The sequence below is a fragment of the Macrobrachium nipponense genome, chromosome 4 (genome assembly GCF_015104395.2).
Source record: "Macrobrachium nipponense isolate FS-2020 chromosome 4, ASM1510439v2, whole genome shotgun sequence".
Classification (NCBI taxonomy): Eukaryota; Metazoa; Arthropoda; class Malacostraca; order Decapoda; family Palaemonidae; genus Macrobrachium; species Macrobrachium nipponense.
Genome location: NC_061100.1, coordinates 123276267 through 123299059, shown reverse-complemented (window position 1 = coordinate 123299059; position 22793 = coordinate 123276267). Strand labels below are relative to the sequence as shown.

Sequence of the window (22793 nt, the reverse complement as noted above, 5' to 3'; positions counted from 1 at the left end):
TTTTCAACTGGGAGACAATGTCAAACTGGCATTTCCCTTGCTATGACCATGCTTCAGCATAAGACTATATATCTAATATTAATGTCAGATGAGTTCTACACGTATGGGAACGTGTAATGAAGGAATCTGAATCTTGATGGGGTACATGTTTTTGTGGTTGGGGTCCCACCAAGCTATTGTGAGGGTAAGCCAGCCAAAGTTAGTGCCAGTCCCAAGCCCAGACAAAATACAGGCAGCCCACGTTAACAGTGGCATCAGTTAACGGCTATCTGATTTACGGGGGTAGTCCAATGATGCTGTTAACAGGATTTTCTGCGCCAATATCTGGTTAGCTGCACCGATCTCTGGTTAACGGCGCCAATATCCGGTTAATGGCACTGTTAAGCGGGTTTTTAGTGCTGTTATCGCCGATTTTCGGTTAGCTGCAAATTTTCGTTAGTGGCATCAGCCAGGAACGGAACCCCCTCATATTAACCGAGGGCTGCCTGTACTGTATTTTGCAGTCAGGAGGGGAATACATCTATAAAACATTTGTCAAAACCAACTATGTATGGAAGAAATGTAATTTATATCTAACTAGGTTGTAGTGAGGAACTAACCTACCATAAATACTTTTTAACAAAAAACCTGTTTGTCATAACATTGCTTTTTGTAAGATATGTAGATAAGAAGATTCATATTCTGCATTTAGACCCATGGAATTCTACAGATTCACTGAAAGCTTCCTATTCATAGGAAGTGATTTTTTTTTCTTTAACTTGATCCATAAACTTTACTCTTGGAACATTTCTCAAGGTTTCCAAGGAATTTTAAGATGTTACTTATCAAAACTGCCTTCAGCTCAAGCATAATCAAAGATCAAGCATGTCAACAATACCAGTTAAATTTGAGAAATTTAGAAAGACCATTCAACCAATGTCTATTACAAAGGCTTCAAAAGTTAGTGGTCTCTGTTCAATTCTCTATTAACTGCTAAATTCCTCACAGCACAAACTAAGATCCAGGATATTTAACAAAATCAACTTTACCTGAAGAATTTGTTTATGAAACACTGAGGCCCCACAGTCATCAGGGCACAAATAAAGCAAATGGTTTTTGTTAAATAATATAGGCACTTCAAGTTCTCTCACTCTATCTCCTATTTTGGAATCACATGTAAATACCTGAAGGTATATTTACCTTTTTTCCATAGTCATATGACAAAAAATATTTGGTTGTTTATATCATTAACTCACTCAAGTTTCAATCAACAAAATTACTAAAAAGACTTGGAACTAAGTCCATAAATGCTGGTCACCACATTCATGCCTCAAAAAGGCTGATAAGAAATGTTACATACAGTAGTACATGTTTCCTAGGTAACTTACCAGGTTCTCACCCAAGAGTGAGATTCTACGGTTGTCAGGTGACAAGGGCCTATTACCAGCTTCCTTTCCATCCTGTGTATCATCAATATCTTCATGCTGTAAATGAAAAAACAATTATGTTACTGCATATAATGAACAAAAGATTTATAGAATACTATAGTAACTAATTTATACAATGATTATCTTGCAATACCTAATAAGTGATCAAAACCTTAGTATAAATAGTTAAGCTTGGGCACCTTGCATAACTACGTAGATAGCAAGTTACAGCAAATATAGTATATCTGCATATCCACTAATCAAGTTTCTCTTTACAAAAGAGTAATTTTTTTTACACCCATCTGTTCATTATTTGGGGAAAGTTGACTATATAGGGTAATGTATTAAGCTGACTTTCAACTAAAATTACAGTAACTTCAATTTCATTTAAAAGTTAGCTAAATACTTAGGGAGCATGATTAGGGTCATATTTAGTGTTCAATATAGAGGTATTTGTCTCTTAATTGTTGGATATAAGACTGTAGCTAAATTATTATATAATAGACTGAAGAAACACAGTGAGACCATAGTAGGGTTTACCAAGCAGGGTTTGGAGTGTCTATATCAACCATAGACCAAATATTTATTGTAAGGCAGATCCTGGAGAAATAATGGGAATATGATAAAGAGTTCTGGCATCCTTTGTAGATTTTAAACAGGCATATGACAGTATCCAACGAGAGGTGTTGTGGAGGATACTGAGAGAATTCAGAATACCAGAGAAGCTTATAGGCCTAATAAAAATGTGTTACAGGAATATGAGAGGCAGAGTACAGTTTAGAGGGGAAGTAACAGATCTTTTGAAGTTGACAGCGGTTTAAAGCAGGGATGCGCACTGTCTACAGTTCTTTTTAACCTATTGCTGGAATGGGTCATGACTCGAGACAAACACCACAGGGTAATGGAGTACATCTTGGGGAGGCTATGTGTGATAGATTAGCTTAAGCAGATGATATTGACTTTTGTGGTGAAAACATCCAGGAATCTGATAGAAAAATAAGCATTTTTAGAGAAGCTGCAAATCAAGTTGGCCTGGAAATAAATGAGGCTAAAATAAAAATCTTGAAAGTTACAAGGCAAGAGAGGTTACTGAGTAGCATCAGGTGTGGAAATATGGGGTTGGAAGCTGTCGAGAATTTCAAATACCTTGGATGCACAGTTACAGCTGAAAATAGAGTAGAGGAAGAGGTAAAATTAAGAATTGCAGCAGCAGGCAGATGTAGTTGGGCTTAAGACAAAGTTCTCAATAGCAATATCTTATCAAGGAGAACAAAGGTGAAGGCCTATACAACCATTATTAGACCCGTGTTAACGTATGGTTGTGAAACCTGGAGGGTGACAAAGGATCTGGAATGAAGGTTGGAAGTGTCTGAGAACGGAATCTTGAGAAGGATATGTGGAACAGTCTTTGATGCGGAGATGGGGCAATGGAGAAGAAGGCATAATAAGGAACTGAGGTTTATTTGCTTGTTTGTTTGTATGGTGTTTTTACGTTGCATGGCACCAGTGGTTATTCAGCAACAGGACCAACGGCTTTACTTGACTTCTGAACCTCGTCGAGAGTGAACTTCTATCACCAGAAATACACATCTCTCACCCTTCAGTGGAATGCCCGAGAATCGAACTTACGGCCACCAAGGCTTTAGAAAATTGAGCTAGGCAGGTGAGGGCACTGTATTGTTTGGCCTCTGAGTGAATTCCCACAAGGCAGAAGGGAGTCCCCTGCTCCAATAAACAATTCTGGGACCATGAATAGATCACCAGCTTCACTTCAAAGAAAAGAGGTCTAACATAGGTCTTTCCAAGTTGACAGAAGAGATAATAGGATGACCCAAGGGGATGCCTGATGACAAAATGCTCAGCGTAGATATGTTCTAAATATTCTGGTGTCAACTTGTGCAATGTCAAAGTACTAATCGCACTGTAGACAGGGGGAGAAGTCCTTGAGCTGCCCAAGAAACGCGCATCTCTAACAGAGATGACGTCCTATGAGGTGATTCCCTTATGATGATATATGACCAGTATGCTACTCATCAGAGGAGACACCCTGTGATGATAGGACATCCCAATACCATTTGCTGCGAGAAGACAAAGCATGGATCAATGACACTAGGCCTATGCTACTGATTCTCCAGATCTTTTACTTAACTAGAGTTCTTTTAAGCACATTCATTCCAATTTGGTCAAAATTACTTTTTTATAACCTTTATTTATTCATTTCTAGGCTGGCCTTTCAAGCCATATGTAGTAATCAACACTAAATATGATGGGAACTAAATGAAATTTCAAATCTTTTGTTCAATAGGTTATTTGGCTAAATAGGCCTGAAAGGCCTAGCACTGAGCAATTATAATGATTTCTATGCACATGAGAAAATGATAAAAATATGCAGAGTAATCTGTTTCTGCATTCCACCCAATACTGCACTGGCTATTCCATTCACCTCCCCAAGGTCCCAGATAGCCTCATAGATAATATTTCATCCTAATTCAAACATGTACCTATTCACATACGTATTTTACATGCAAGATATCTATATTAAAATACCTTTTACTCACTTGCATAACCACCTACCATGTGATAAAAAATAATTGTTTAAAGCCTTGTTCATTTGCATTTGACCTTATTATATTGTGTCACAAGCTCGTCATTTGTGTGCTTGTATTATTACATTATCAATATAAATCGCTATGTTTAGTATCTAGATAAGAAGTTGTGATGGTTCTTTGTACATATGACCATTCAGATATACCGTATTAACAAAGAAAAAGTTTGCGTCTTTGTCACAGTCATTCTACAATTTCAGAAACACATCTACACAAAACCTACAATGGTGAGTGGACAGATGGAATTACGTAAATTGAATATAGTTTTACATTATCAATGTAAAGGCTGACCATCTTCCTTATTGTTATAATCAAAATAATGGTTCAACTAGAAGACTACACTAAAATAATCTTGGTTTGTTGAGCCAATGTTTGATATTTTGTATTTAGAATATTTCTAACACCCAAAAGAAGTGGAAGATGCTGTAACCTAAAAGCTTTGTTCTGAGTCACAAGACTTGATCTGACTTTATCTTTGTTAATAAAGCAAGAGCATCTCCTACCAATATTTCTTTTCCTATCATGTGAACTAAGTTGTTCAGGCTTTCTAATTCAAAAACTTAAAAATATTTTTTGCATCAGTGTCCAAACTTTGATGCACTTAAATTGTTTTCTGTAATGGCTTCAGCAAGTTTCCACTTTTGCAGTAACAGGCACTTGATCAAACCAACATCCATCACTTGACATTAGTAAAGGGAATTCATCATTCTGGCAAGGTTATTTGCTATTCATATTGTTCCTAACCTCTGACAATGTTAACCTTATTTCAATATTTTTTCATTACTATCGAGACCCAACATTTCCCATGTGGCTCTTTAACCCTTTAACGCCAATTGGACGTATTAAACGTCGACATAAATTGTCTGTCGGGTGCCGATTGGAGGTATGGTACGTCGATAAAAAAAAGTTTTTTTTAAAAATTCGCGGAAAAATACTTATAGGTCTACCAGGCAAAAACTTTTGAATCACGCGCCTTGGGGGATGCTGGGAGCTCACGGATCAAGGCGTTGTTTTGCTTACAATCGTTAAGCAGGCGCGCAAGCGAGAATTTCTTTCTTATCGCACTAAAAAGTATCAGTGACACATCTCAGAAATTATTTCGTCGCTTTGACATAATTTTTGCACCATTTTAAATTAGCCGTTACATGGAGTATTATATATGAAAATGTGCACAATTTCATGTAGAATACAACAATAAATACTCATGATTGTAGCTTTTATCAGTTTTGAAATATTTTCATATAAATAACGATAAGTGCCTAAATTTCAACCTTCCGTCAAGTTTGACTCTACCGAAATGGTCGAAAAACGCAATTGTAAGCTAAAACTCTTATATTCTAGTAATTTTCAATCATTTACCTTCATTTTGCAACAAATTGGAAGTCTCTAGCAAAATATTTCGATTTAAGGTGAATTTATGAAAAAACTTTTTCCTTACGTCCGCGCGGTAACTCTTCCGAAAAAATAATAAATTTTTTAGTGTGATTGTCGTTATATTTGCACCATTTTAAATCAACCGTTACATAAAGTTTTATGTATGGAAATGTGTGCAATTTCATGCACAATACAACTAAAAACAACCCATGGTTGTAGCTTTTATCAGTTTTGAAATATTTTCATATAAATAATGGTAAGTGCCAAAATTTCAACCTTCGGTCAACTTTGACTCTACCGAAATGGTCGAAAAAAGCAATATTCAATCATTTACCTTCATTTTGCAACAAATTGGAAGTCTCTAGCACAATATTTCGATTTATAGTGAGAAAAAAAAAAAAAAAAAAAAAAAAATTTTCCTTACGTCCACGCGGTAACTCTTCCGAAAAAAATCAGAAATTTTTTTGTGCGATTGTCGTAATGTTTGCGCCATTTTAAATTAGCCGTTACATAAAGTTTTATATATGAAAATGTGCGCAATTTCATGTAGAATACAACAATAAAACATGATAGAAAAAAAAAACACATTCGGTCAACACTGACTCTACCGAAATGGTTGAAAAACGCAATTGTAAGCTAAAACTCTTACAGTCTAGTAATATTCAGTCATTTATCTTTATTTTGAAACAAATTTGAAGTCTCTAGAACAATATTTAGATTTATGGTGAATTTTTGAAAACGGCTTTTGTTTACGTTCGCGCGTTACGAATTCATGCATCATTTTGTGATAATATTTTCTCTGTGTTGCTTTGATCGTTTTACAATGTGTTATATACCAAAATGATCGTAATTTAGTGTACAATACAACAACAAAATTTACTCGTTAGCTGTAACGGTTTTGCTCACAGCGTAATTTGAATACAATTATATATGAAATTTTGTTTTCGCGCTATCATATATCGCATTATTTATATATGATAATTATATTTTTTTTTCATCTCTGATGGTTGCATACTAAACTTCAGGCAATGACAAAAAAAGGAGCCAAAAATGAACTCTTAATCTTGAAAACTAAGCACGGTGAGATTTTTTGAAAAAATATTTTTTCCGCTTCTGCGCTCACTTCGAGACCCCCCCGCCATACGGGAGACGATTTTTATTACACCCCTTCGGCGTTAAAGGGTTAATTTATACTGTCACATCTACATCTACAAACACTTATTTTGGAGAACAACAAGCTTATCTAAGTCACAGTCAGGCTTTGTCTCTTTATTTCTCACTTTCTCTCCTTCATCTATCCAACAAGAGTAGAATTGCCTTGATAACTGTCTTTACCACTAACTTGACTCGCTATTTTCTCAAAGGTCTATACTCTTCCCTTCTCATCTAGTCCAGTGAACTGCAATCAATATCAACTATGGCTGGCAAGAAGTGTGTTCTACTTTTCACCAAGCCTTTACAGTTCAATAACTGCCTTCTTCAACTTGCATCAAAACTTGGCAAATCCTCTTATTTCAGGAATTTGAACCTGCTAGTTTTCAAAATAAATTGACCTCTGCCATGTTTTTAATCAAAAAGCTCTTTCTATGCCAATGAGTAGAGAAGTTTTGTGGCCACTTGATTAATTTTTTAAAATTAACAAATAATGCACGATACTGTAAATGATTAAAGAAATGGAATAAGTCTTTGACATCAATTTGCATACGTTGTTTAACCTTTTACTTAAATAAGGGGATGTTTATTACTCAAATAAATTACTACAAAAAGAAAAAAGAAGTTTAATGAAATGCAAGGAACCAAAAGTACTTTACTAAAAACGGGCTACATATTCTTACCTCAGGCAATTTCCATTGGCTCTTGGACCCAGATTCTTCATAGAAGTAGATCTTCCCTCCTTCCGTACTTTTGGCATACCACTGTTAAAACAATAAAATTTTCATGTAGGCCAAGCTATAAGCAGTAGAACTTAACATACTATATTATTCTGAATTAATCAAACAGTATGAATATACAATGTGAAAATGGTAATTCAAGTAGTATCAGGAATGCTGCTGCTAATGCTTTATTGTAATCTCATCTTTTTATTAAATAATAAGAAGACTGAATTAACAAATCATAGTAAAAATTCTGTCTGTCTTATACTACTGTAACTCTCATAAATTTCATAGTTATCACTGAGAACACACTACAATGCTAGTAATAATATCTGAAGAAAGATGACAGAAACTGCAATTAAAGTACAGCCAGCATAACTGCAACAATTAATGTATGTCCTATTTTTTCAATTAGTAATGACAGTGATTACATGTCACGGAATGAACGACAACAGATACTCATCACCTTATTAACAGACACTATCTAAAATTTGAGCTCATCATACCCACAAAGGAAAAGATAATTTGTTACTTTAATTCTTCATCACAGGTGAAAAAACTACTACAAACTACAAAAATCAATCAAATTCATGTAATTTAGACAGATAAAAAAAAATATTATACAGGCAGTCCCCGGCTTACAACAAGGGTTCTGTTCTTGAGACGTGTTGTAAGCTGGAAAATCATCAAAAATCCTAAGAAAACCTTACTTTTAATGCTTTAGGTGTATTCAGAACTATGTAAACTACATTTTTATTGCATTTTTCATAAAAAAAACTTAAAATATTGATTATTTTGCATATTTGGTGTCATATTTCTTCTGCCACATAGGAGTTGTGTCATAACCCTGAAACATGCGTCGTTACCTTTTCAATTATACAGGGACTGCCTGTATAATTGAAAAGTGTCTTAACCTCAGAATGTTGTAAGCCGAACCCGGCTTACATCCAAAATGATTTGTTGCAAAAGCTACATAACTTTTAGCATGTAAAAACTTCAAGTTCTTAGTCTCTGCCAATGGCTGAGTAGTATAAAAACTAGTTGTATAAAGCCCTTTCCTGCTTTCTCTTAATGGAAGTTCCAACAATGTGAATATTGGTCAAATGCTTTAAAAAAATGGCTTTCAACCAGTCACCATGCACTTTTAGGAGAAAAAACACACTTTCCAACAAGTAACCCCACTCTATGCAACAAATGAGTATATTCTAAACTACAATACGCACAGTACTACTTGCATATTAACCCTTTGAGATTCTGGTAATGATTATACTGTACTGTAGTCATTATCCATTTTTCAACCTCTGAGGTTCAGATGACAGCTATAGTCACCATTGAGAGATCTCTTTCTAATAAATTCACCAAAAAATGTAGGTATGTATACATAACATGAGGGTTATGTATACCTACAAACCTGCCATAAAGTTCTGTTCTCAAACTATTTGGAGGGGGTGGGGGATCACCTTGGAAAGTCAAACTATTTCAATTGCTATATAGAACCAAGAATGTAGGAGGAGGGGGGGGGGAAATAGACATTAAAGCACAATTCACAGGTATGCTTTTCCATGTTAACTGACGAATGCAAAACTACAGTCATAAAATAAGCAACCAATGACTTATCATTCTTCATCAACTCAGCTTAGGCCACATGTATAAAGCAGGAATTTCAATATAAACGTATATGTAGCTATGTATTGGTAAGCCATTCTGGGACTATATAATGGTTATACTGCAGTATGCATTTACAATTTACCTGGGGCTATTCTGTTTTGGTAAAAAGAACTTGATTGGCTGGAAGTATCTCGATGAAAGTTTGTTTTTATTGTTTTTATCAAGTTTGTCTAGTATAAATCCATGGTAAAAAACAAGCAACATTGTAATAATATAAGTTTTATTATAAGAATAATATTAATATTACGAGCTTCAAAGGAAAATAAACATTACTAAAATTAAGATAACAACTATCTCTGCAAAAATTGTAAATATTCCTAATTATCAAATATCACCACCATTAATTTCTCGTAGGGTGAATGTCTAGCCAATAGTAGTAACAGAAAATTTAGTACGGTTCTTCGCATTTCAGTAATAGTAGTCATTTTCATACGTCGTAACATTTTTAATGCTTTAAACACAAGAATTACTACTTAGTGGAGCTACATGACTAAATCTAGTGGAGTGGGATGTTGTCCCCTTGTATAGGAGCTAAACTTAATGTACAAATGTATAATTTCTAAAAGTATTCTTCACGAAGTCCATCTGACAATTTATGAGTAACAGGTATATACAGGCATGAAGTAGTTCAACAGTAAGGACAGCATTGAAAGAGATTCAGGTCCCAACAGACTTGTCCTGGTTATTTCTCAAACCCATACTGGTGGACATTACATTAGTCAAACTTCAAATACCTAGTGGACATTACTTTAGTTAAACTTCAAATGCCTAAACACTTGTCTACAAAGTATTTCCACTAAAAAGACTCAAGGTTAAAATACCTAGTGGACATTACTTTAGTCAAACTTCAGGTGCCTAGTGGACATTACTTTAGTTAAAACTTCAAATGCCTAGACACTTGTCTACAAAGTATTCCCACTAAAAAGACTCAAAAAAGGTTATAATAATAATAATAAAAAAAAAAAAAAAAAAAAAAAAAAAAAAAAAAAAAAAAAAAGTGTCACAGCATGAACGGTGTAACATTATCACGTATTCAATCACTACATATGTAATTACTCTCCTGCCCCAACTAAGGAAATTTGAAGTTGCTTGCTTTGGGTATGGACTAGTCAATAAGTCAAGTCTAAACCAGAAAATATATTTTTCTGCAGTGTTTTCTTGTTTGCTCTCTAGTCTATTGTCAAGCAGTGTGCTGCATTTTTCATCATCAGTTAGACTTGTAATGTTTCTTATTTTTGAAACTAAAAGGGAAATTCAAACTAGATTTTTATTTATGGCATCTTTGATTAAAGACGAAAATTAATTTAGTTTTAGCAGAATTACATATCAAAATAGACAGCCTTCTCTGTAAATTTCTATGGAATTTGAATTTGATTGAAGGACTACAGGACCTGTTTCATCAATTTTCTCATGAATCGTCTTTGAGTTAAATGCTATTCAGTAGTACGAGATCCGATATATTACTCCTGATCTCTTGTTTAGAGATATCATCACAGCCAATGATTTTTTACCTTTACCCTGCAGTCAAGTTGCCAGATAACCCTTAATTGCACAGTCTTGAACTTCATGAGTTCCCATGCCCCTTGGTGTAAAGATAGCATGCTTTAGGTAAACAAAAATGTTACAAGCAGATTATCTGTATTTTTACATAAATTATTCTTTTATGTTGGGAAAAGGATATAAAAGCCCAAAATAATGCCTATTAAGCAAAGGATTTTATTCATCATTATTTATCCAACAGTTCCCACTAATAATAATTACCTGTTACTAGGCAACTCGAGGAGTCGCTGACTTGGATTTTTCAGACACAGAAAAATCGAGATTTCCAATACTAAATTATCCTTCAAATGACTAATTTTCTAAGAAAATTTGTATTTTTCATAGCTACAAATCTGAGGTCTTGACAATAGGATAATTTCTGGCGCCTGGTTGGATCTGGTTAAATCACAGATAAAAGCAAGGAATCTTGTGAGATCTGGCGACGCATGCGTATATCAGGTGAAGAGTAGTCAAGAAGGACCATGCATCTATGCCACCGCATCAGTCTTTCCCAACTCAGGATGTCTTAGCAGACAGAGGGGCGGCTAGAGGTGGGCAGTACAATGTTAAGAACTCAGGTTTATAGCTATGAAAATTACAAATTGTCTTACATTTGTTCATATACGAACAAACCTTCGGGCTTAACAATAGGATAGACTTATACATGGAGGGAGATACAAGACATCCTAAACCAGCTGGGGGTCTACCCACCAGTCCAGCTCCAGAAGGAATGACTTCCGAAGAAGGACTGAAGCCCATGAGAAGCTAGATAAATTGATATCTAACCAACCTGACACTGAGCGACACACAATGATATAGTATGGGAGAATCATTGCACAGGGAACCAAAGAGAAACTTTGACTGTCCAATAACCACTCCCAACGCCCCCTTGCCAAGGAGCAGAGCATATGCTACCAAATAGAGGGTTGGATATTTGGATACCAAGCAACCAAACTATCAGTATGACTACCTTACTCACCTGTATCAGACCAGTCCAGCGAATGACATTTCTATTCCTTAACCTGCCCAAAGGAAGAAGGAAAGGTACAAGAGAAAGAAAGAGACCAGCCAACTCACTCATTCTCTCATCCACACAATCATCTTAGGCAAGATACAAAAGTGCCCTGTTAAGGGCAATGATGAGTTACACAACCTGTTGGGCAGCCACCACAGGACCCCGGGAAAATGTGTCCATAGATCTGTGGGCAACATCCTTAAGATAGAAAGAGGTGAACGTGGACTGGCGTAACCAAGTACCAGCACTCTCTATGTACAGCCAAGTTCTTTTTGAAAGCCAGAGAGGGACCAATACACCCAACATCATGCGCTCTAGCCTGCACAGACGTGGCAGCAGAATCATCAAGAGTCAAGTATGCCTGTCTGATGGCTTTCTGTATCCAAAAAGAGATAGTATTCTTAGACACCTCTTTCTTTGTACGTACATCCTGGGCTAACAAAAAGTCTGCGGCAGCCTGGCCTAACGTGCCGTATCCTTTTAAGATAGCAACGCAGGGCATGGACAGGACACAAAAAAAGCTCTTGAGCATCACCATCCACAAAGTCATTCAGTGATGGAATGGAAAAGGAAGTGACCTATCATTGTGCACAGAGGGATTTTGGGTCTTGGCCATGAATTCTGGGACAAATTTGAAGGACACTGACCCCCAACCCCTGGTGTGCTTCACATCATAGCTCAGACCATGGAGCTCTCCCACTCTCTTCGAAGATCCTTACAGACCTTACATCTTGTTCGGGTTGCCCCAGGTCCCTCAGTGTGAGGCACCTCTAATGTCTACCAGAGAGTTGCTAGCACATCTTCCGGTATATTTTGCATCTTCCAATCTTGGATGGTCTGGGATGCAGTTTAGATATTTGTCGAGCTTATTCTTAAACACATCTACGCTCACTCCTGATATATTCCTCAGATGAGCTGGCAACGCATTGAATAGACGCTGCATTATCGATGCTGGTGCGTAGTGGATTAATGTCCTGTGTGCTTTCCTTATTTTTCCTGGTATAGTTTTGGGCACTATTAATCTACCTCTGCTTGCTCTTTCTGATATTTTTAGTTCCATGATATTTTCTGCTATTCCTTCTATCTGTTTCCATGCCTGAATTATCATGTAGCATTCTTCTTCTCTTTCCTTTCGACTATATAATTTTAAGAATTGTAGTCTTTCCCAGTAGTCTAGGTCCTTAACTTTTTCTTCTAGCTGTAAAGGACCTTTGTACACTCTCTATTTGTGCAATATCCTTTTGATAGTGTGGGTACCATATCATATTGCAATATTCAAGTGGACTACGAACATATGTTTTATAAAGCATAATCATGTGTTCAGCTTTTCTTGTTTTGAAGTACCGTAACAACATTCCCATTTTTGCTTTACATTTTGCCAACAGAGTTGCTATTTGAACATTGCATAACATGTTCCTATTCATCATCACACCAAGGTCTTTAACTGCTTCCTTATTTGTGATGGTCTCATTATTAGGTCCCTTATATGCATATAGCTTTCTTTCTCTGTCTCCATAATTTATTGATTCAAATTTATCAGAGTTAAATACCATCCTATTTACCTCTGCCCAATCATATACTTTGTTAAGGTCTCTTTGTAGAGCGTTCCTAGGCCAAAAGGAAATCCGTCTTGAGCGTCAAGTTCCTATCAGATGAGTGACGCAAAGGCTCATATAGACCCTTAGTGAAGCTTCTCAGAACCAAGGAAACATCCCACGACGGAGGCTTGAGCTCCCTAGGAGAACTTGATTGCTCAAACCCCTTAACTACCAAGGAAAGCTGAATAGAGGTTGCGAGTGGAGAAAAACCCCATTTATGACACCAATTGACACCAATCACAGTAGATCGGCCATTTGCCTTAATAAACTGCAGAGGTCGAGCTTCTGAGACTGCTGGACATATGCCCTGCTGTTCTCTCAGAAAAGCCTCTCGCTCGGAGGAGATACTTGATAGTCTCCAACCCTGAAGAGACGGATTCTACTGCCTGGTGGAACCTTTCTGCTTGTGGCTGACATGGGAGATGCCGCCAAGGGGGCATTTCCCTCGGAACCTCCGACAACAACGACAGCAGATCTGGAAACCACTCCGCCTGAGGCCACAGAGGGGCTACCAAAGTCATCCTGAGACCCTATGAATTCATCAGCCTGACTTTTCCTGGTTGACCATGATCCCCAGTTCCAGACAAAACCGAAGCAGACGATCTCTGTCCTGCAGCAGCTTTTCCCTGGAACCTGCCAAGGCCAACCAATCATCGAGGTACCTCAGCAAACAGGTTCCCTGAGAATGGGCCCAACTTGAGCAAGAGAGAAGACCCTTGTGGACACTTGAGGGGCTGTAGTCAGTCCGAAGCACAGGACTTCGAACTCCAAGACCTTGTCTCCATGAGAGAAGCAAAGGAACTTCCTAGACGTCAGATGAATAGGGATCTGGAAGTATGCGTCCCTAAAGTCTATCAACAGCATGAAGTTGCCTTCCCTCACAGCTACCAACACTGAACGCGGGGTCTCCATCTTGAACCGTGTCCTTCTGATGAAGTGATTCAAGGTGGATAAGTCAATCATAGTCTCCAACCTCCCGACGCCTTGTGCACCAAGAAGATGTGACTGTAAATTCTGGAGACGGATGCACCACTTCCTCTATCGCATCCTTGTCCAGCATCTTCTGCACTTCCTCCCAAAGAGCCAAGAACTTCAGAGATGGAGGATACGCCGTCCTGAGCTGTGGCTTGTCTGAGAGAGGAGATAAGTCAAATGGCAGTAGATACCCCACCCGAAGGACATCTACCACCCACTTCTCTGCCACATAACTCTGCCACCTGGCCCAATGGCCCGCCAGGCATCCCCCCCCCCCTCCTCTGTGGCACAGGAGAGGGAGAGGCGCCTAACTTACCGCAATCCCCTTTACCTCTGCCCCTGGGGTCCCTTCTTGGCTTAAAGGAACAGGAGCGAAAGGGACGTTGGTCCTCTGACCTAGGCTGGGACGAAGAGGAAGGCCTTGCCGAAACTGAACTCCTCGATGGCCTACCAGGCGATGATCTTCGTGACTGCTGCTGGGCAGGGGGAGGAGGAGGAGGACGTCTCCGAGGACGAGACTCCAACTTAGACACAGCCTGGTGCACTAATCTGTCTTTGGTGTCAGCCCAGCACCGGTCTATCGCATCCTCCAGCTTGGTCTGAGGGAACAGAAATTGAGACTCCAACAGATCTCAATTCCTCAATACCAGCAAGGACTCAGGGTTAACCGATCTTTCCATCCTGGATAAAGCCACATCTCTTCTAATCAGGAGAAGGTTAGCCCATAAATTAACACTGAGGTGAGCCAAATACAAAAACACCTTGCCTCCAGACTGTAACAAACTGGCAAGAGAAGAAGCACTCACCAACCCTTCTGGGGACCTATCAGAAGCTATCTTGGCAATGACCGTACACCAGAAGTCCAGCAAAGAAACTGTCTGCAACATGGAGGCTGCCATAGATTCCAACGCTGAGGCATCCTGTGGAGACAAGGATGGAGCCACTGATCTCACCTGCTCCAAAGTCAATCCCGGCTTCAGACAAAGGACTTCCGGGTTAAGATGACTCGACATCAAAAAAGCAGAGTTCGTGTCATAGTACTTCCTATGCCTCGTGAGAAGCAGGGGTAGCAGCTTGGCAGAGCCCCTAGAGCGAAGCGAACCAGCCCGATCTGAAACAGAGGAATAAACCTTATGCAAGACTGACTGGACGTGCCCCGAAGGCAAGTTGAAACAATGACCTGGGATCCAGCGTAGCTCCCAGCAAGGCTTCCAAGCAGGAAGGAGTGTAAGACGACAGAGCCTCAGTCCTACTCTCCAAATTGTTGAATCCGCGAACGAAATTGACAACTTCTGTAATGGAAAACAAAAACTCTTGCATGTCTCCCTCCTGCTCCGGCAATGGAGACCGACGACGAGAAGGGTGTGCAGGCTTATCTGAAGCGCCTTCCTTGTTTAAATTAACGGATGAACCAGCAGCCAAACAGTCTGAAACACCAACTAACCTGTCTGGGCTGGATCAAAGCGCCAACTCCCTTGATGAACCAACCACAACACTAGGGACATCACTACGCACTCTCCCAACAGATGACTCTCTAATACGGGGCATGGGCATGGCAGACGTATTAGATGTATTAGATTCTGAAGAGTAGCATTTTTGTCAAGATAGCCGCAACACTGGACAGTTGAAAAATTACATTGACTCATTTCTTGGGTTAAGAGCCACTATAGCCTTTAATATATGATTTATTATTGTTTATATGGAATTATCCACGTCACTTTAATTCGCTGTATAAGAAACCTCCTGGTAGCTCGCTATGAACACACAGAAAATGATCATAGTAACAAGACATATTTCTGGTGATAGGTGAGCTCAGCTGCCTAGAATTAAGACAAAGAGCTAATGGCTTCACAAACTTCATCGAAACCCATGTGTGGGTGGAAATTGGTGATGACAGAATACCATTTTACTTGCCTGTTAATTTTGAGGTAGTGTAAAATAACTTACTCCTTTACATTTTTTTTTAGCTAATTTCTTTGAAAATATATCCACATTATCATGAGCCTATTATACACAGTGATTTATGTATGAATCACAACTGTTGTTACAATAGGAAGATACATTCATGTAAGAGAAGGAAACAAAGACCTGCAGTGTTACCATAACATTCTTATAAAATAGGAACTAATGGGTGAAGGTACCTGTATCAAAATTCTTGGAGGGAACTGCATACCTTCCATGTGCAAGTTGTATTCTAGTTATTGGATGCTCAGTTAATGTACATCTACCTTTCATGACATTCACTGCCATAGCAACTGAGTTAATTTTATCTTGGTCATCTGATTTCAAACAATATTTCATTAAGTTTGCCTAACCTCTTGAATTTGTGCTACTTTAGTAATACACAGTTTTTGTAAAACTGCTAAGGTTATTTCAACTTTTATCTGGTCATTCTTAATACTGTATATATTATTTGCACTCTTCCAATTGGGCGATGAGGTTGCCACATCCGTATGTCAGTGAAAGGTGCAATCAGCCAAAGTGGGGCTGCATCCTTTTAGTGCAACCCCTTCAAAAGGAAAATACTATGTAGATAAGGTGGAAAACAATTTATTCACAAAATTCACATTCTTACTCAAATCCCTCGATCATTCATAGCCTAATCCGTGCAAAATGCATCAAAACCATCAATCTGAAAAATGGAAAGAAAGATTCCAATGTAAATATGCTAGCTAACTCCATCCAGTCCTAAGATAGACGTCTCTCATTCTTCTGTGTTTTCCTATGCATGAAGAAAGAGGGGAGGGGCAGAGGGAATTGAAAATTCAGATTACTACAATAAAACCTTCTATATTCAACAACCTAAACAGGTCTATACCACAAAATTCTGTCTCCAGTAAATAGAAGCAAATGTGAATCATCTATATTCCTGAGAAGCTTACCTGAAAAGAAAATGAAGCAGTATAGACAGACTCTTAGTCTAAAAAAAAAGACAGTATTAGTAAATAATACCACTGACTTAAAACAGAAATTACATATCAGAAAATGTGCCCAAACAGCAAGATGCCCAATAGAAACTCAGCATATCTAGTTGTAAATATGTTTTCAACACCAGAATTTTGGAAATACAATTCCCATCACCAGGACTGAAAAAAAAAAATATAAATCCATACATCAGAAGTATGGTAAAAATGAAAGATGATGGTAAAGCGTTTCCCTCTGAATGTAATAAAATTAAATGTACTATAAGGAAACTGAAAAGTAATGAAACATGAAACATTTTGCAAGAGGCAAAAGCAACATCCAATACTGGTGAAATCACACCCAGAGTACTTCCTTTAATTTACTACATTTATAAGTAAGGTAAGTTGCAATTTTAAAACCAGCTTCAATAAAAAAAAATTAATTTCCAAAATGTGTTTCATTTAGTAACTAATGGCTGTGATGATATCGGTAAAATGCAACCAGCTGATGATTTTAAGAATGTAAACATTACTAGAAAGCAAATGGCACCTGATCACTTTCTTCATAAATTATAATATATGACAATAGTAATCACAAAATATAATTGCATAGTGCATAAAACAATAGTTTTATTAAAATTATCATTACATAATATGATATTGTTATGATACAATAAAGTTTTATGCATACTTACCTGGCAGGTATATATATAGCTGTATTTTCTGAAGTCCGACAGAATTTAAAAAACTTCCGACACACGCAGTGGTCGGCCAGGTGGTTAGTACCCATTCCCGCCGCTGGGAGGCGGGTATCAGGAACCATTCCCATTTTCTATTCATAATTTTTATTTCCACTGTCCCCTGAGGGGAGGTGGGTGGGTACTTGAATATATATATATCTGCCAGTTAAGTATGAACAAACTTTATTGTATCATAACAATATCATTTTGCTCATGAACTTACCTGTCAGATATATATATATAGTTGAACCCCACCGTTGGAGGTGGGAACGGGACAGAATAGAAGGATTTTGGGACACAAATGCATGCAGATGATTTACATCTTGGTTCCACCTGTTAGCATAGCCGACTTCGTGATTACTGTCACCCAAGTCTGCTTCTGCTTTACTAGAGTTGCCAGCGAGGTAGAGACCTATGAAGCTGGTGCACTCCAGATGATCTGTCAACGGGGGCGTGACCACAATGTGACTAGACCATATTGACCATACCATGAGGGCTAAGAAGTAGAATAAATATATATATATAATTATATATATCACCACCTGACCAACCTAGCCAAAGTTAATGTGTGTTAACTAAGGCTCAGAGTTAAGAAGTCGCCGTTGTCAGCGACTCCACAACTAAATTAAGAGCTCTTCCTAACCATTTTCTACAGGATAGGATGAGTAGTACTTCTTGCCCCCAAGATTGTGTCTGCAGACACGTATGGCCCTAGCGAGCAGCAGATCTCATATGCCATCTTCACATCTCGCAGGGAGTGTGAAGTGAACCCAGAGTTGCTTCGCTAAAACATGGTACTCAGGATGTTGCTGAGTGCCATGCTCTGTTGAAATGCTTCCGAGGCCGCGCCCTCACCTCGTGAGCATTCAGATAAAAAGCTTTCAAATCTTTGTGCAAACACAATGAAGGAGCATTTTTTGAAAGAACTCCTTAACCCTAAAACCAGGGTGTACTTCGATATGGGCAAATCTGGTCTTTTTCGGAACACTGCAGATTGCCCGACTGACTTCGACTTTCTTGATTTTAAGTAGATAAAACTTGAGAGACCTGACAGGGCACAGGACTCTCTCTGGCTCCTGCCCACTAACTTGTGCCATCCTTGCTTCCAAGATCCTGGCCCAAGGACAAAAAGGGTTTCCATTCTTAGGCCATAACGAAAGGCTTAGAGAGCACACCTCCTTGTGTTCTCTAAAGCCAAAACTTGTGACGATGGCTTAAAATCTCACTAACCCTCTTTGTCGTATCTAGGGTGGTTAGAAGAAGGCCTTCCTGATCACATACAAGAAGTTAACAGGCAGGAGAGGTTCGAATGCTTTGACATCACGAACTTCAGACTACGTCTAAGTTCCATATTGAAAGCTTCGATCCGGAAATGCACAGTCTGTACTAAAGTCAGGTGAACGACCAGTTGACCAGTCAGACGAATCAAGGACAGCAAGGCTGTACCCTGAAGACCAAAAGGCACTATTCTTAGCTGAAGGATGAGTGTCTGGACTGCCTGGGCGATTCAATCTAAGCAAACCTTGGGGGTGTATCAACGCAACCCAACGTCGTCCGCAATCGACTTCGTCAATAAGAAACACAGGGCTACTATATGTCGCCTGATCTCGCACGAGTGTCTGACTCCGAGAAAACAGGCGAGGCAAAAAGTAGATGGTGAGCTAGAATCGAGATTCCACAGACCTCAATGATCGTGAAGGTCTTTGTTGTTTGACAGATGCAAATCTGTCAAACAACATTCTCTGTTGTCTGTTCGCACTGGCAGAATTTTCAAAACTCTCTGCAACCGCTAGACCACTGGTAGTTCAGGTGATCTCCCCCACGTTCCCGTGGCGCTGGTACTTGGAACTATTCCCGTTTTCCTCAGATTTTCTCTGACCCCTGTCTCCTGAGGGGAGGAGGGTGGGAATTTAATTATATATACCTGCCAGGTAAGTATGCATAAAACTTTATTGTATCATAACAATATCATTTTTATGCATGACACTTACCTGGCAGGTATATATATAGCTGATTGACACATTTGGAGGTGGGTCACAGACAGCAACATCGTCATAATTCAAAAATTAACTAATTTTTAAAATTATTTAAAACTATTTATTAAGTTCCTTACCTGCTAAGGTAGCTGACTTCGTAGGTCCTGCCTCTTAGCCTGCTAAACCTTAGTACCTCTCAACTAGGATGTGACCTGTTTGTTGAGAAAGCTAATAACAAGGGTCTGACAACTGGACGGGACCAATTTGTTGACAGGAAACCCTAGCCCTCTCTTACCAGGGGCATTCATGCTAGGATAAGTTAGACCACCTGAACCACACACAAAGCTAACGTAACACATTACACTTCACATACTGAAGAGGAAATAACCCTCTCAGACAACCATAAAAAAAACACCACTTAATTAAAATACCTAGAATGTTAGTAATCTATCGAGACGATTCGTACGGACTTTTGCAATCCTGTAACGAACCTCTAGATGATCGTTACATTCTACGCCTGTTGTTATAATAGGCTCTTTCTCGTAAACTCGAGCAGGGACCGAGAGAAGATACTTCTTAAGATATGAGAGAGCTGTGGAATATCAGAGTTGATGTGGACCACTGGTTCCAAAAACTCGTTTCGAGGACTGGAGGGACGACCGAATTGCATTTACTTCTTTCAGATTAAGATCCAGGACATCTGAAACACTATCCAGATGTCAGGCACCTCCTTCTATCATGACGCACTGAGAGATGTCAGAATAATTCCTAGATCTTGAATAATATTTCAGTTTCCCGGTAGTAAAAAACTGTGGTCTGAATTGCAGTCTATTCGGGGAAACAAACTTCTTCAGGAAGGAAATGGTCCCCAGCAAGCTCATCCATTCCCTCCCCGAGTATGCTTACTTCCCTATAAGGCTGCGCTTTGCCTAAGCAGGAGAGCATATAAAAGTGCAATGTTGCGGTAGACTCGTAGTTCTATACCGTGCGGTAACGAGCACCGAAAGGATTAAGAGATAACTCTGTTGAACCTAGTAAGGCAAAACTAATGCAACGTTTATTCATTCACGTAAGAAATCCCCTCAATCTTAGGCTAAAGTCCGTGATTGTAGGACAGAGATACAGTTAGTCAGTCAATCCCGCAGGAGAGACGTAACCGCCAGCACAGAGATACGGTTAGTCAGTCAACCCCGCAGGAGAGAGAGACGTAACCTACCGCGCATGACAGCGCACGATCTGTTACTGGCTCGGTTGGAACTTGGACAGTCAGACACAGCAGCAGCCAGCAGCTTACGAACGTCGTTTCTTAACTTTATGTCTGGGTTGCCAGCTACCCTATTCTACGAAGAAATAGGTCCGTTATTTTTTGAACAAAAAGAGACTCTCAAGCTGGTATATTTAAGCGAAACAGAAAACGCTAAATATATAGATGCGTTTGTGTCGTCAGAACACTACCATACAACGGTAAAAGATAAATCGGAAACTCCTGGAAGGCTGCAGAGAGTGACGATTAAATGTCCTTAAAATAGTAGACAATAGACCTGTCGGTTGCCATCCGAAGAGGTAACTACAGCAAGCGTGTATGACTTGAACCAACCAGTAGTAAAATAACGCAAGGCAAAAAAAAAAATTTTATTATATCACAATAAAGTTTGTTCATACTTACCTGGCAGACATATATATAGCTGAATTCGGAAATACAGCTACATACATATCTGACAGGCAAGTTTCATGAACAAAACTTAGAGAATCGAAGCAAACAGCTCAAGCTTCTTAAGATACTGGACATAAGCGTTCATTGACGTAGTCTACCAGTCTATTTCTTGTACGAGTCTGCGAATGAGGAAGGAGAGCTCTTCCGAACCTTGTCCTTATTCGCTTACGCAATATCAAGTTAATGAGATGTTTGTCAATGAGAACTAACCCATTAACGGTACAGAGAGATATTTTGTCAATGAGGGGAGACCCACTTACTTGACAAAACGATAGTATATTGTCAATGGGGGAAAGTCACTGAATTGACAAAACGTAATCCAGGAAGTCGAGCCTTTTATTTTTCGATTCCCGTCTCAAACAAGGAAGGGACAAGAATCCTGTTAAGAGACTGGGCTTAAGGTAGGTAGAACGACGATGCTCAATCAGCATGGAAGTCTCGACTAGAAACTAACAAAATCTATCATCTGAAAAACCCTTTCAGATGGTCTAAAAAGCTTTAAATTGGCAGTATGGCAAAGGAAGTCCTGTCTTGCGCTTTCCTGAAGAGCGTCCTTTTGATGAGTGCCTTTGCAAGAATCCTACTGAACGTTGCCGAAAATCCTGACGTTCAGGACGTCGAGCCTTTACATAACCCGTAACTGTCTTATCTCAAAGTCTTGACTGAGGTAGAGAAAACGAGATCTTCCCTTGAGCTTTCCTTAACTCCATCCACCTTTGCGAAAAGCAATATAATATTGACAGAGACCTCTTGAATTCACGAAACCCGAGGTCTTGCTGGGTTTCGAAGACGAAGTTCTGTTCACTTTCTTGAGGCTCAAATCTTAAACAAGAGCTTGAAGAGTTCAACAGAAACATTCTGGTGCGCGCTCAGCGTCCACTGGCGAGGACGCTCGGCGTCCTGGTGCGCGCTCGGCGTCCACTGGCGAGGACGCTCGGCGTCCTGGTGCGCGCTCGGCGTCCACTGGTGAGTGCGTCCATCCGAGCGTCCTGTTCAAGCCGATCGTCCAAATAAGCGTGCAGAAAAGCGTCACGCTCCTGACAGGCGTCAAAACAAGCGAGAGAAACTGCCTTCTTTTTCCTATTTCTTGGTGGAAAGAAGTACACGTGATCAGGCAACTTTCGCCTTCTTACTTCTCACTGAAACACATAACGAGGGAGAAGGGACGTGAAGCGTCCTCTTCTATAAAGCTTCTTAGAGGGCGCGAGTCCTTCCGAGAGCTCCAACCCTTGTGCGGGGAGGACGCCTCGGAGGACGAGAAGCAATCCTTCAGGATTCGTGCATGTGCACGCACTTTGGCAGTCTGGGGATTTTCATCAGAAACTGCCGAAGGCACGCCAGATCGGTGGGGTTCCCTGTAACCCTCCTTCGGCTTTCGACATGCCCTCTCCCTTGGTTCTGGGAG

General features: G+C 39.3%; 1 protein-coding gene across 3 annotated transcripts in view; it reads right to left on the bottom strand.

Annotated features, from left to right (window-relative positions):
- The window catches only part of LOC135211116 (uncharacterized), a 366483-nt gene that overhangs the window by 128793 nt on the left and 214897 nt on the right, over positions 1-22793 (bottom strand). For all 3 annotated transcript variants that reach the window (XM_064244219.1, XM_064244220.1, XM_064244221.1), the window contains 2 exons: positions 7222-7302; positions 1368-1463 (listed from right to left, as the gene is read on the bottom strand). In XM_064244219.1, the coding sequence (XP_064100289.1) occupies positions 1368-1463; positions 7222-7302 (177 nt within the window). The remainder of the gene's footprint in view (positions 1-1367; positions 1464-7221; positions 7303-22793) is intronic.